General features: G+C 40.6%; 1 protein-coding gene across 4 annotated transcripts in view; it reads right to left on the bottom strand.

Moving 5' to 3' along the window:
• The window catches only part of CEP170B (centrosomal protein 170B), an 80,412-nt gene that overhangs the window by 19,236 nt on the left and 48,054 nt on the right, over positions 1-13,122 (bottom strand). For 2 of the 4 annotated variants that reach the window (XM_073638651.1, XM_073638648.1), the window contains 6 exons: positions 10,844-11,317; positions 9,004-9,776; positions 7,456-7,635; positions 7,233-7,368; positions 4,717-6,429; positions 654-894 (listed from right to left, as the gene is read on the bottom strand). In XM_073638651.1, the coding sequence (XP_073494752.1) occupies positions 654-894; positions 4,717-6,429; positions 7,233-7,368; positions 7,456-7,635; positions 9,004-9,776; positions 10,844-11,317 (3,517 nt within the window). The remainder of the gene's footprint in view (positions 1-653; positions 895-4,716; positions 6,430-7,232; positions 7,369-7,455; positions 7,636-9,003; positions 9,777-10,843; positions 11,318-13,122) is intronic. The other 2 variants (XM_073638649.1, XM_073638650.1) reach the window with 1 other exon arrangement.

Genomic DNA, 13,122 nt, shown 5'->3' with positions numbered 1-13,122 from the left:
GCTCGGCCTGAGTGTACTCGGACAGAACATATTCGCTCAACCCTATGTCAGTCGAATGCGTCGATATTGGCAGGTTTGGCCAATGATCGTCTAATGTGCATGGGGACTTTTAGGCTGTGTTCACGTTGGTGTCTCCGAATTTTGCTGTTCTGTCTGTCATAGAAGAATGGAAATAAAACCATTGCCTGATCCTTCACATTATGGATACCAGTGGCACCTAATAAACTCTACTGACCATGATGTTGTCCATTTGGTTTCCTTCACGGTGCCGCACTATTTTGTCTAGTGTTTTTTCTAGAGCACTGAGATAAAACAGATTAAAACAGAGCCTTTGACGCAGATGTAAACAGAGATTTGGATAGTGGGTAGCCGAATACTTGAGAGGGATATGAGCCACTGCCCAACTTTTTCTGGCAGTAGCTCATCTCCTCCAGGTAGAAATCCAACATGTCTGTTACTACTTCTACCCAAAATCTGCTGTTGGGAAAGAATCAAGACACCTCTGCTAATATTTGGCCTACTTACATCTAGTGAGTAATGTCATCTTACCTGTGGCTGAAGATCGCTTGACCAGACAATTCTATAAATCCTATAAGTCCTGTCTTAGAAGGACAATGGGCTTCCCGAGTTTATGTCATAAATTTAGAACTCACCTGGCAATTTCAGCTATTTCTTCTGACTGGGCCATGAAGTTATTGTAGACCTCTTGGTCATCGTCGTCATCACCATCAGGAAGTGCACTCTGCCGCTGGCGGACCGACCCATTATGTGTCCTAGGAGTCTGTGTGGCTGTTGAAGTATGGGATCGTTTGTGTTTAGGAGTACTGTGATTAGAGCCATATTCCTCCTCAGATGTAGAAATATAATCTGAACCCTGCTGTCTCCGTCTTGAAGCTTATATTATGAATTGGTTTTGGAGAAAGAGAAAGTCAAAAAGATCAATAATTTCCTAACACCGGTGAGACAGACAGGTAGGATTTATGGTGGCCAGTATACAAGTTGCTTGATATGAGAGCAACATCGCTGACTTTTTAGATTCAACTTCCAATGTTTTGCATCATAAATTGGTTTAGATGGTGTATCATGGATATTGTATCATCGAATTAAGAATACCCAAATGACTGCTGCTCTGGGTCTTCTAGAACATAGGAAATTTTGAAGGATGACCAATCTCCATGGTAACAGACTACAAATAAACCCTATTTAGTCTGATCCTGCAGTTCTACAGTTTCCCCATCTGCAATTTGCAAACCTAATAAACATATGCTATAAAGAAGTAAAGGACACATACAAGACACTATGATATGATCACACTTTGTATTTTTGAAGAGTTTTATTTTTCTGCACCAAAAAAGTGTTGTCAAGAAAATACAAAAGTTTTTGGCGTGCGTTATTTTTACAGCTTTTTTACTTACATTTTTCACCCATTCATCTGAATGGGTGAAAAATGCTACAAAAACGCAGAAAGAATTGACACGTTGCATCTTGGCAAAAAACACAGCAGGGCTTAAAATATGTGATCAAAAAAAAAAACATAGCCTGTGCGTGAAATTTCAGAAATCTCAATGATTATGCTGGTGCTGTAAAACATTATGTATTTTATGCACCAAAAATGGTGCAAAAATGTCACGTGTGAACATACCCCAAGACTTCTGGCAGGGCTAGCTTCATGCCTATGCGAGCCTTTGGTCGCTTTTTTGTAAAGACAACAACAATATCATTATAATTTACTTCTTTTTTTTTTTAAACATAATGTAGTGGCACAGATGCAGTACACTCAGCCTGTGAAGAAGGCAGCGCAGCCTGTGGGTCACTGCTAGGGTTTCCGCCTCCATTACATTTGGTTAAAAAATGTTAGTCCAGTGCAGTTTCTCCTACAGCCATGTGCAACATAAACTACACAGAACTTAAATGAAGACCAGAAAGCAGCATTGGGCCCTACTTCTTTTCACCTTCCCAAAATGCTGATGCCAGCCCTGACCACAGGATCAGACTAAATACACAGCGCTCGCTTGTGGTCTGTAACTATGAAGATGCATAGATCTGCATAGGAGTGGTAACAACAAAATAAATGGAACAACTAAAAAAAAAAAAAATATTTCAAAAGGGTACTCTAAAATGACCTTAAAGTTTTGCTAAAACTTAATATTTGAAGTTAAGGCCATTGATGTTTCTTGAGATGGGATTTGATGCACGGCTATCAAAACTTGTATTGCAACTTGTATATTGGCTAAAAATCAGTAGACAATTGATAAACATAGATTAATTAATAATTTGCAGGCCATATATATGTTTCTACTGTTATTTTCATTGTATGCAGTGTCATAGCTTTAGGGTCAATATTGAGTCCCATTGCTTGATGTGACCCAAAGCCCCACTGCTATTCCAAAAACACCAATATTATACATGGCACCTGGTAGGGGGGGGGGCATTTTCCACTGGAACCTGCATTTTGAGTATATGGGTTACCAATGCAAAGTGGGCAGCACTGGCAACTTCAGTTTAGTAACTATATAGGCACTTGGTATAGGTTGACAAGGATTTGGGAGGATAGATACTAGGGCAATTTGGGAAGGATTTGCAGTTATGCTTCAGCAGGGAGATGGCCAGGGTTTCTCCGATAACAATAGAAACATTTATAGGCACGAATAAGTCAATAGAGGACCTATGTAAAAGAGTGAAGAGACCACAATAATTCAATGATATAAAAATAAAAAACTTATTGTTAAAGTGGTGGGTTCAGCCACAAACACTTATGATCTACCCAATGGATAAGATAATTAGGAAGCCTTCCTCCCAGTATTTGGCTGTTTTTGTAACGCCCATGGTGCTCCATTCAAATTCTACCTCATAGTGGTTATGCAGTTTGTAGAGGAGCATTGACGGTGGTCCAGACCAAACATTATCTATCCCATGGAAAGGTGATCACTTTTTGCAGTAGAAGAGCCTTTAGATGAAAATATTGGTGGTATCTCACTCATCAATACATAGCTACTCTGGGAAATCGTTATACGTATATTGATCATTGACATAAAGAAGATGTACCAAAAGATGTATTTTAAAGCCCACTTAATGCACAATGAAATGATCTAGCGCGTCTTGTGTTATCGGAATTTGCTACTACAGTCCATCAATGATCCATCTATGAGAAGAGCTGATGCTCCTTTGACGACACTTCCAGTTTCGGTCCTTTGTCTTTTTGCTCAGTGTTAAACATAGAAATCAATCCAATCACGTTTTTTTAAGATTTTATCTCTATTAAAAAAGTGGAATCAGATTTAGTTGCCCTAGGTTGATACCAAGTTCCAAGGTAGAGGAAAAACAGAGGACATGGAGATCCAAACGGAGACGCTCTTCCCATTAGAGATCTGTGCCTACAGATTCTGATAACACAAGACTAAACACTAATAGGGCAATAGTACATCTCCTGGTAGTTCCTCTTTAAAAAGTTAACTGGGTTCTGATAGGAAAGTTATTCAATTAAAAATCAGTGCTATAGGTACAGACTTTAGAATAAAATGGTTAGTGTGCTATCCAGAGGGAAGGAAAAACCAATTCATCTGAATACAATTATTCTCTGTATTCACAATACTTCTTGTTTTCAGCCATTTTTCATCCAGACAGAGCCAACATTTTCCATAATTATTAATAGCGGGTCTCCTTAAAAGTATTCTCAAAAAGGAACATAAAGAAGTTTATACAACATTCCAAAAAAATGCACCAAAAATGTCTTTGTACCGTTTGACACTTCTCTGGACAAGTCCTGTCTAGTAAATGATTGTGTTATCCATCAACATAACATTTTTGGAGCCTCTTCTCATAGAAGAGTTCTGTTCCTCTGCTTTTTCTCCTGAAAATATATGAATACATTGACAACAGAGTAGAATTGTGCAAAAATATTTTCAGGACTCAAGTCCAGGGGCCATGTCGATTGTCCACGGCCGTCAAACCAGAGCACTACCAACCTCCCACTATCTGCAACATCCCCGATGCCACTTCTGATTAGTAGACCGCCGAGACGTCATGCAAGAGTCTCACTGTAATGTAATGACATCGAGGTAGTCTACTAATCAGAAGAGGAGCCGGGGTTATCGCAGGTAGTAGGTGGTTCACAATGCTTTGGTCCAGTCGAGATGGACTACCGACCAGTGTCCTGCTCAGATTTGTGCTTAACTCTACAACTGAGTGTTACCATTTTTCTGGACAAAGGGAACTGCCTACATACTCAATATTGATAGTACTAATTGGGCAGTGTTAGGGCGCAGTCAGACGGCCGTATAAATTGGACCGAGATCGGACTGCAATGCACAGACTGACTGACGGCTCTCCTGACCCCAAGCGTGAAAGCTTCATATATTTCTATGCAGCTGTCAAGCTTGGGTCGGGAGTGACGCCGGCCAGTCCGAACATTGCGGTCCAATCTCGATCCAATTTATACGGCTATATGACTCAGTCCTTAGGGTCAGGATCATACCCTATTGACAAGCACAATGGTAACGCAAGTTGTCAATTCATTCATAGATTTCCATGAGGAAGACAAACCCCTTTTAAAAAGGACAGGGATCCCATTGAATGCTGTGGTAAAACACGCCACTTTGCCTAAACTAGTTTTCATAAATTTAGTCAATAGGTAAAATGTCATAAAATAAAATAATAAACACAAGTCTGAGCCATGTGAAATGTATATGTAGGCAAAGAAAATACAGAAAAACTTACAAGAAGAAGAGGAGTACTTTACACTACCAGATCGCGCTCTAGTTAGTGGTTGTTTGGTTGTAGGCGCCACTTGTTTTTTAATAGGCTGTTTAACTTCGGCCATGGCTGGTTTTCGACTTGTATAGCTGTGATCACTACTACGTCCAGAAAACCCAGTACGTGTAGAAGAAGCCTCAGAGTCGCTTGGAACATTAAATGAACCAGTCCTCTTTCGTGGCATTGCCAAAATGTCAAGCCGGGAGAGCTTTTTTGATTCACTGCTACTTTTAGCTGATGAAGAAGCTTCTGAACTAATATTCACCCTTTCAGCATCAGCGCTTTCATTGTCAGATGCTTCTCCGAGACGAGCCCGACGTAACTTAGATGCCCTTGTTGGCCTGGGTGTTGATAGGCTATTTGAGCGTGTAAGAGCTTGCTGGACTTTCTGCGCATTTAATGATATCCTGCTGGTATCTTCCTTGGTTGACTGAGCAAAGGGTCTTCTTCTTGAGAGATTTCTTGAAGAAGAATTTTCATAATCTGAGGATACAGTATCAGGAACTGATATGTAGGGAAGACTTGTACTTCTTTCTTCATCTGTGAAATCCAAGGAACCACGTGTTCCAGAACTGCGCTTCATTTCAAACTTTTTGGCTACGTCTCTCCTGCTACTTCCATCGGCAGGACCTGCTCTCCGCTTTTCGGAGAGTCTCTCCCGGGCACTGGGTTGGTTGTAATGATCCTGAATTGAAGATGTAGAAGAGGACTTATCCTTATGAAGACCCACAACTCTGCTTTTTTGAGGATGACTTGGTACATTCTTATCGCTAACTAGACTGACGGTGCTGGCTGTATCCACGTCAGAATCTCCAGATAAGGAATCATCTGGCGGACACGGAGTATTTTCTATATCATCTATATGATTTTGAGAAAAGAGCTTAGCTTCGAGAGCAGCTAAGGCATTTTCAGTCTCTTTAAGGATCAGCTGTGTCTCTCGACTGTAGTCTGTGTTTGATTTTGTAACATTCATATCTTTAAGCAAGGGATGAGTTGAGATGTTTGGAAGTTTGTTGGGAGAGATGTTGCAGCTGGATTTTTCTTTGGTAAAACTTTCCTGCCTCACGAATGAATCTCTGGATTGTCCATTTTCTTTTTTTAATAACTGGTGATCTATTTTTGCAATAATTAAGGTTTCTTGCACGGTTTGTTGGTTTCCTTTTGGTTTTACCTGGATATCATGACCTTTATATGATTTGGGAATCTCTACATTGGGTAAAATGGAATTTACATGGGATAAACTTTCAATCTCACGGTCGTTTCCAACATAAAAGCTAGTAGACTTTGGTTCATTAGAAAGCTTATTTGGTCTCTGGACACTTTGTTCTTTACTACCAGTGTCCTCTCTCCTCCATTTACTTGTAGAAACTGTTGGAAGTTGGTCAGATTTTTTGCTGGACAGGGCACCATCATCAGACTTGCTTGCATCACTAAGACTATCTGGATCCAAATCCTCTTGTCTTAAGAGTAGACCATTTGGATCAGAGGGCATGGTTTTCACCTCATTTTCTATGATTAAATTTTTTTGAGGAATTTCTGAGTAAGACTCGGTACAGACCAAAATAGCTGGTGTCGGACTTTCAGATTTGTCGTTTGGCGGTAATTGAGGAAGAAGTCGTCTTGTTCTTGAAGGGAATGTAAGATCTGCCTCACCAGTGTTTTCCAAATGGTCATAGTCTAAAACCAGAAGGAAGTCAATAAGTTGGTGAATATGATATTCAAAGTAAATGAAGATGAGAAAAAGTTTGTAAGATTTGTTACATAAACTTAGAAAAGTCTCTGCATGATATTTAAACTTTCAGGGCCATGTAGGGAACTATCACAATCAGCATTGTTCACAACGGTTTCTTAAGAATAGACTGATAAAAATTCTTCTTCTAAAAAAAAAAAAAAAACCCCACTGTAGACCTTCCTAAAGAAGAGGTGAAACTTTAGTGATTTTCATCATCACTGATCTTCAGGAGCATACCGCTCCCCTGCCTCCCAGCTTACTACTTGCCAGGGGGCAGTGTGCTCCTGAGTAATTGACAGTTTGGACCAGCAGCATGGTCTGAACTGTATGCTCTCCGATGTTGCAAACAGAGGGCGGTTTGGATCTGCAGCACTGGAAGAGCACAGTGGCACTGAAGCTGGCGACACGAGCAACCAGGTCAGCTCCAGCAAGAGCTTATAAGCGCTACTCTACTTGCCTAGGAGACCGGCCAACACTGATAGGCAATGATCAGAATGCAATAAAAAAAAAAAAAATCCCTCCATACAAGCTAACTGTAAAGTATGCTTGTATAACCACTTCGGCTTTTTTAAGCATTTATGATGTTGAAAAAACCCTAACAAAATTTCTAATGGTGTCCTCAACATATTTTGAGCCATGTATAAAAATGGTGTTTTCTAAGGTGGCAGACAGGTCTTTACCTACATGGACCCATTACCTCTTCCCAACCTGAGCTACATTCTTGTCCTAAAGATCTGAGCTAACTTACCATCATTTGCCAGTAGTCCAGATTTTTGCCCATCTAGTGGCGAAGTTGGTGAGGCATCTGGATAACTGTCGGCAAGACTTGCCCATCTAGAAACCCATTTTTGTCCACCTCTACTGGAGCCAGATGATTTTCCAGCCTGCAAACATTTCCAACTGGAGTTAGAAGAACTAACTTCATATACAAGTAGAAGAACGGGTCAAGGAAGGGTGGTTCTTGTGCTTACCTGAACATCATCCAGAGGTTCACTGTTCATTTTGACAGGGTGACTTGTAGACAGAATTGCAGCCTTGTGATTCATTATGTTCTCATTTAATGATGTTTCTTCCTTTTCTAATTTGATGACTGGTCTGTAAATTGATGAAGAAATTTTGGAATACTCCTCGGGTTCAAAGAGGCCAAATACCTACATGTGACAATAGGATAATTATTCACCATTATTTGTATTATGTTTTACGCTTGTTTTATCCTGATCCTCGTGGTTATACGGACAGTTTAGTAACTATACTTATCGTTATGAAATTCTATTTATACAATTTACCACTTTTCAGTTATTACATTTTAGTAGAAACTCCAAGATCTGAAATTATAAATGGATAAACACGGTGTATGATTAGCAGCTTGAAAAATGTTGGATCTCTTCCTTTATGGATTATACCTTGAATGGGGATCAGCTGGACTACACACAACATGTGGAAAGGTGTAGCCTTTTTTGAAAGAAAGCTGCCATATTTTCTAATTATAACTGTTGTACGGCTATTTTAAGGTCTTCGATGGTTAAGCAACAGTCCTATATACAGAAGATCATGAAGGAGTCTTATAAAAAAAATAAACAAATGATAATTTATACTGACAGTAGTCTTCTTAAACATGAGTGACTATCAGCACATGATATTGACCTACAAGTGTTAACGTGCCTGTCCAGTGCTTGGAATCCCCATTGTTATTCCTTCCTCACCCCCTGCTTTAAAATGAAGCGCCTTGGAAGGCTCTGATAAGGGACATTGCCAGATGTAAGCACAAACCCAACCGGTTCAGATTAAAATTTCAGTATTATTATTTAAACACATTAAAATCCATGCCATGACAAAGGACAGGGCTATGTCCAAAACGCGTCAGTGCCACCTTCACATGTACCTGAATTTTAAGCTGTTTAAATAAAAACAGTGACGTTTTAATCCAAACCAGCTGGAGTCTTCCATCCATCGTGTTTGTATCGTGAGGCTAACAGGATTAATTATCGCCAAGTAGGTTGAGCTGGTGAACTGTGTGTCTCTGTAACATCGCTCAATGTGCCTCCTTGCTCTACTTACTAAGCCTGTGCATCATACACATCAAATGAAACGATGCCAGACCTGCTAATCCCAGTGGGATTGAATGACGATCTAATGTGCGTGCGGGCAACTCAACTCTTCTCCAAGGAAAAAGCTGGGGAAAAGATGGGTTAGGCATGTTGGATTCCAATATGCCTGATAATTTGCTCCAATAGAAGAAAAGCTGCCATCCTCTTCCTGTAGAGATAAATTGAGTTGAGCATGCATGTGAATGGGCAGATTTAGACTATTCCTTCCTAATACTGGAGAGAAGCAGTAGACTTGTTTGAATGGAGATGTTAGGTCTCACTATGGCTCCTCAATTTGGGATATTACAGGGACCATATTTTAGCATATAAGGAACATTTATTTGAAACGATAGAATGTAAAACCTCTGTGCAGATCGAATTTTCTCTTATTTAAGAAGGTAAGAAAAAAAAAAGATGAATCTTCACTTTTACCTGGTCTATCATATTCCGAGCTTCTTCAACCTCCTTATCTTGATTCTCGGTTTCAATAGTATACGTCCCAGCATCGCTCAGGCTGTCTTCCTCTTCGGCTTTCTTTACCCTCATTGGTATACATTCAAGAGGTGGTGTTACACATCGAGGAGCCGAAGGCCCCATTATGGAAGATTGTACTTGTTGGCTGGCAGGTGGCATGACTACTGATGATAACGCCAACGTCATAGGTTTTTCTACCGAGTCTTTTAAAACCTCGGCTTGCTCCCGCAGATACTCAGCCACAAACTCTTGAGCAAGCTTGGATTTCTTTCCAATGCTACCAAAGCTTTTCACTGGAGGTTTAGCCGTTACAGGGCCTGCGGTGCTTATTCGATCCTCAGTCTTTTCTCTCCTGAATGAATTGGATCTCTGTGGGAAAGAAGAATTTACCAGTGGTTTTGGAACTACAGGGGCTGTGGTTGTCCCATTAGTGGTCAGCTTTTCAGCAGCTAGAACACCTTTCCTTTTGTCATTCTTGCCTTTGTTGGCAGGGTCAGATTCATTTTGTGAAGAGTTTGCACTGTGTGTGAATGACTGAGACCTCTTTTTCCGAGGTGCATCATCGTCAAAGAATTCTATAACGAATGCTTGCTGATTGTGCAGCAGTTCTTCAGGCTCCCTCTTTATCTGCCGTTGAAGCTTGATCTGGTCAGACTGTACATTCTCCTTCTCAGGAACAGGTCCTGGTGGATCTTCTGAATCACTCTGCGTACCGTCTTCATGTCGGTTACCTGAAACAATGGATAGAATACAACATACATCACCAGATTTAAAGGGATTGTCTCATCAGAGATGATTAATTTTCCCTTGCATTGACTGTTGTAGTATTGTGCAGTGGTCCATCAAATGAGAAGCTGTCCATGTAATGCAAGGATGGCTCAAGTCCACCATAATGGGAGCTACTTTAAGACAACGTTCACACAGAATTTTTAGCACTGTTCAAAAATGACATTTTTTTTTTAGTGGAGACCACCTCAGAAAATACTACAATTTTTGGGAGAATTTTTTAAAGGAGTTTTACTTTTCTTCGAATGTTTTCTTCCTGAAGCTTTTTTGACAATTTATTTGACTTTGTGCTCATATTGGAGCAGTTGCCATCATGTGATGTACATTGTAATTTATTTTTTTTAAACACCAGTGTTCAGGAAAAGAAAAACATGAGAAAAAACTTTTTCTATGAACAGCAAAATGGATTTCCCATAAAAATAGAAAGTGGTTTTCCATGTGTTTTTAAGTGTTTTTTTTGAGGAGGATTTTTTAGTTGATCTGCTCCTAAAAAAAAAGCATGTGTGAACATAACTTACAGAGTGTCTCTTTTTTCTTAGGTGGGTACCAAGTAGTGGAAGTATGACTTCCAACAAGTAGATTGAGTTGTCTTACATGAGCTCTCCAAGACAGAACATTTTAGTTTTGTTCCCATCTACTAGCTGCTACGTCATCTACCAGCTGGACCGGTGGAGTTAAGATGTTAAGCTGCATGAGCTTACAAAATCTGTTTTCATGTTAAATGTTACAATTATCCAACAGTGAAGTCACAGAGGTGACTTAATAAGATTAGGAGTAGGTAAGGAGTGGCCACCAGGTCATAGACCCCATGTCTGGGGTCAAAGGGACTGAACCAACAGGACACTCTGCCATGGCCAAGGTATTTAGAGACAGGACTAGGAAGGTGATCTGAATCTTCATTCTTGGGGGAGGACTAGCTTTAACCTGTAGGAACAAACTAAATAAAAATCCATACGGAAAAGATCCCTGCCCAAATGCCCTACAGTCACATCATTTCAGTTATCCAACTTACCTTTGAGAATCCTATTGTGAATGGGAAGGTCACTTTTCGTACTGTAGACATCTTCCCTGGGAGATGGCCTTCTTATTAAACTTGGATCATTTTGAACCAGCCAGTCAGCTACTTTATTTTCAGCAGATATCATTTCATTTGGGGCATTTTCTTTCCCTCCTGCCCTCCTCTGTCTCATAGAGAACTTAGTGACATGGTCCTTAATCTTTATCCTCCCAGGTCGACAGTCATCAAACTCGATGGTGAAAGAAGCATGGCTCTGCATCACAGGGGGTGTAATGGTGTCTGTGTCTTTAGTAGGGATTTCATGGACTTGGGTCTCTGGAGATTTGGCTGGCTGCTGAAAGTCTTTTGTAGGAATTTCGAAGTAGCTGGGTTCTCTTCGGAATGAGTAGAGCGATTGGTCAGTGGGATCTCTGTATCCTAAGCTGTCGTTCATTTCTTCTTCGTGTTGAGATAATTCTTTTGGCCGATCTAAAACATAATAGAGAAGTAATGGCATGTAGATAGAAAAAGCATTTCCAACACCACTTTTCCTCATATAACAAGGAAATGCTTTCTGTTAGACGATAGAAGTCAAAATGCATCTTAGGACTATGGTTAGCTTAAAAGATTATACTCAACACTGATCTTCAGAAGCGCACCATTCCCCAGCTTTTTGGCTTTCTGGAAGGGGCAATGCACTCCCGAATGATTGCCAGTTTGGACCAGTGGCATGGTTGAACCCATGGCCTGAACTGTGTACTCTCCGATGCTGCAAACACAACCAGCTTTGCCTCTGCAGCATCAGAGGAGCACAAGAAGACGGTAGCTGACCAGATCCAGTGATTTTATCAGGTTAGGAGCAGCGCTTACAAGCTCTTTTGATCTTTTGGAAAGAGCATTAAAGAGCCGCCCTCCTTGCCTAGGAAACCAGACACCGCTGACACACTGGAGAGGTAACCTGGACAAGGTATGAGCACAAGTCTGCTACCTCTCCAACCTCTATTCCCTCGTTGGCAGACAGCATCCGATGGTAGATTATCTACTTTCAGACTAGGACATGCTGAGATATTGAAATTCAACATGCTCAATCGTTGTTTCCCTGCTGTCAGGAAAAAGTCAGAACACCTTAAAGCACATTCAACAGTGGGCTGACCACCTAAAGGGGTATCACCACCTCAAATTATGCCATGTATTAAGTAGGACCAAACAGCAGTAATCCTCCCAACTAATAAAATAAAAGAAGCCTCGCATTACTGGCAGACAACAAAGCTTTTGTTTATTGGATTTCTTTCCTAGTCACCGGCAATAAATGGGAGAAAGATAACTTTTTGCCTTTACAAAGCAAATTTCACAGATCAAAAGAACATATTGCCGAGCAACAAAAAGTAGGAAAAAGTATAAAGCTGTACATGAGCACCTACACCAAGGGAACCAATGTACTAAATGTGAACCTGGGTAGAAAAAATATAACTATGGTCTGGAGCCAACAATGATCTCAATAACAGGCACCATCGGCTTTGAGTGCCGCTGCTGCAGAACCTCTGTAAAATGAAGACGGGGCTTCAAGCAATCAATCAGTAACTGTCATGCAGACGGTCCTTTGTTTTATGGAAAGAGGTTCTGCAGCAGATGAACCACATATAATACAGTACAATGCCCTTGCAGCTACAGACCCTCTGATGAGAGGATCATCAGGTCAATTAAATTCTTTCCGCAAAACTTCTGATCTGAACTCCACAGTTTCATATATGCCCATGAGGTGTTGAGTTGTGCATCGATGTAACAGGCCTAGCCTAGGGGTTATTATCATGCACATATTTGGGAGGCCGGAGGATAAGGATCTCCTCTGTAGATCCTTCTGCTTTTTAGCACAACTGATGCTGCAATTACCATGATTGATGGTTGTAAATCGATATGCAGTTGGAATTGCCTATTGGAAATCCCCTTCAATAGAATCAGCCTGATGAATGAGTTTTCTGCTACAGAAGGATTGAGGGTGTGGAAAGTACCCAGCTATGGTATCTTTTGGCGAAGACCCAATACGTAAAATATAAAACCTATAATGACTCAAGATAACAAGCTATGTGGTCATTTACAAAGCAGGGATTAAGAAAACTGGTCACTTAAAAAAAGCAAGAAGTAGAAGAGTTAAGAGCTCAACGCAATTATAAAACCACCATCCATCAATGCTACAGAATGTAAGAGGGTCCGTTTTTGATGCGAGGTCCGTGATATTTGACTCAATACCACACTGGTGCCTTGACATAAAGGCAGTAAAGGTCAACAGGAGCAGA

This window comes from Phyllobates terribilis, unplaced genomic scaffold (assembly GCF_046119375.1).
Source record: "Phyllobates terribilis strain yellow unplaced genomic scaffold, ASM4611937v1 Scaffold_7__3_contigs__length_470593459, whole genome shotgun sequence".
Classification (NCBI taxonomy): Eukaryota; Metazoa; Chordata; class Amphibia; order Anura; family Dendrobatidae; genus Phyllobates; species Phyllobates terribilis.
This window is presented reverse-complemented; position numbering and strand designations above follow the sequence as displayed.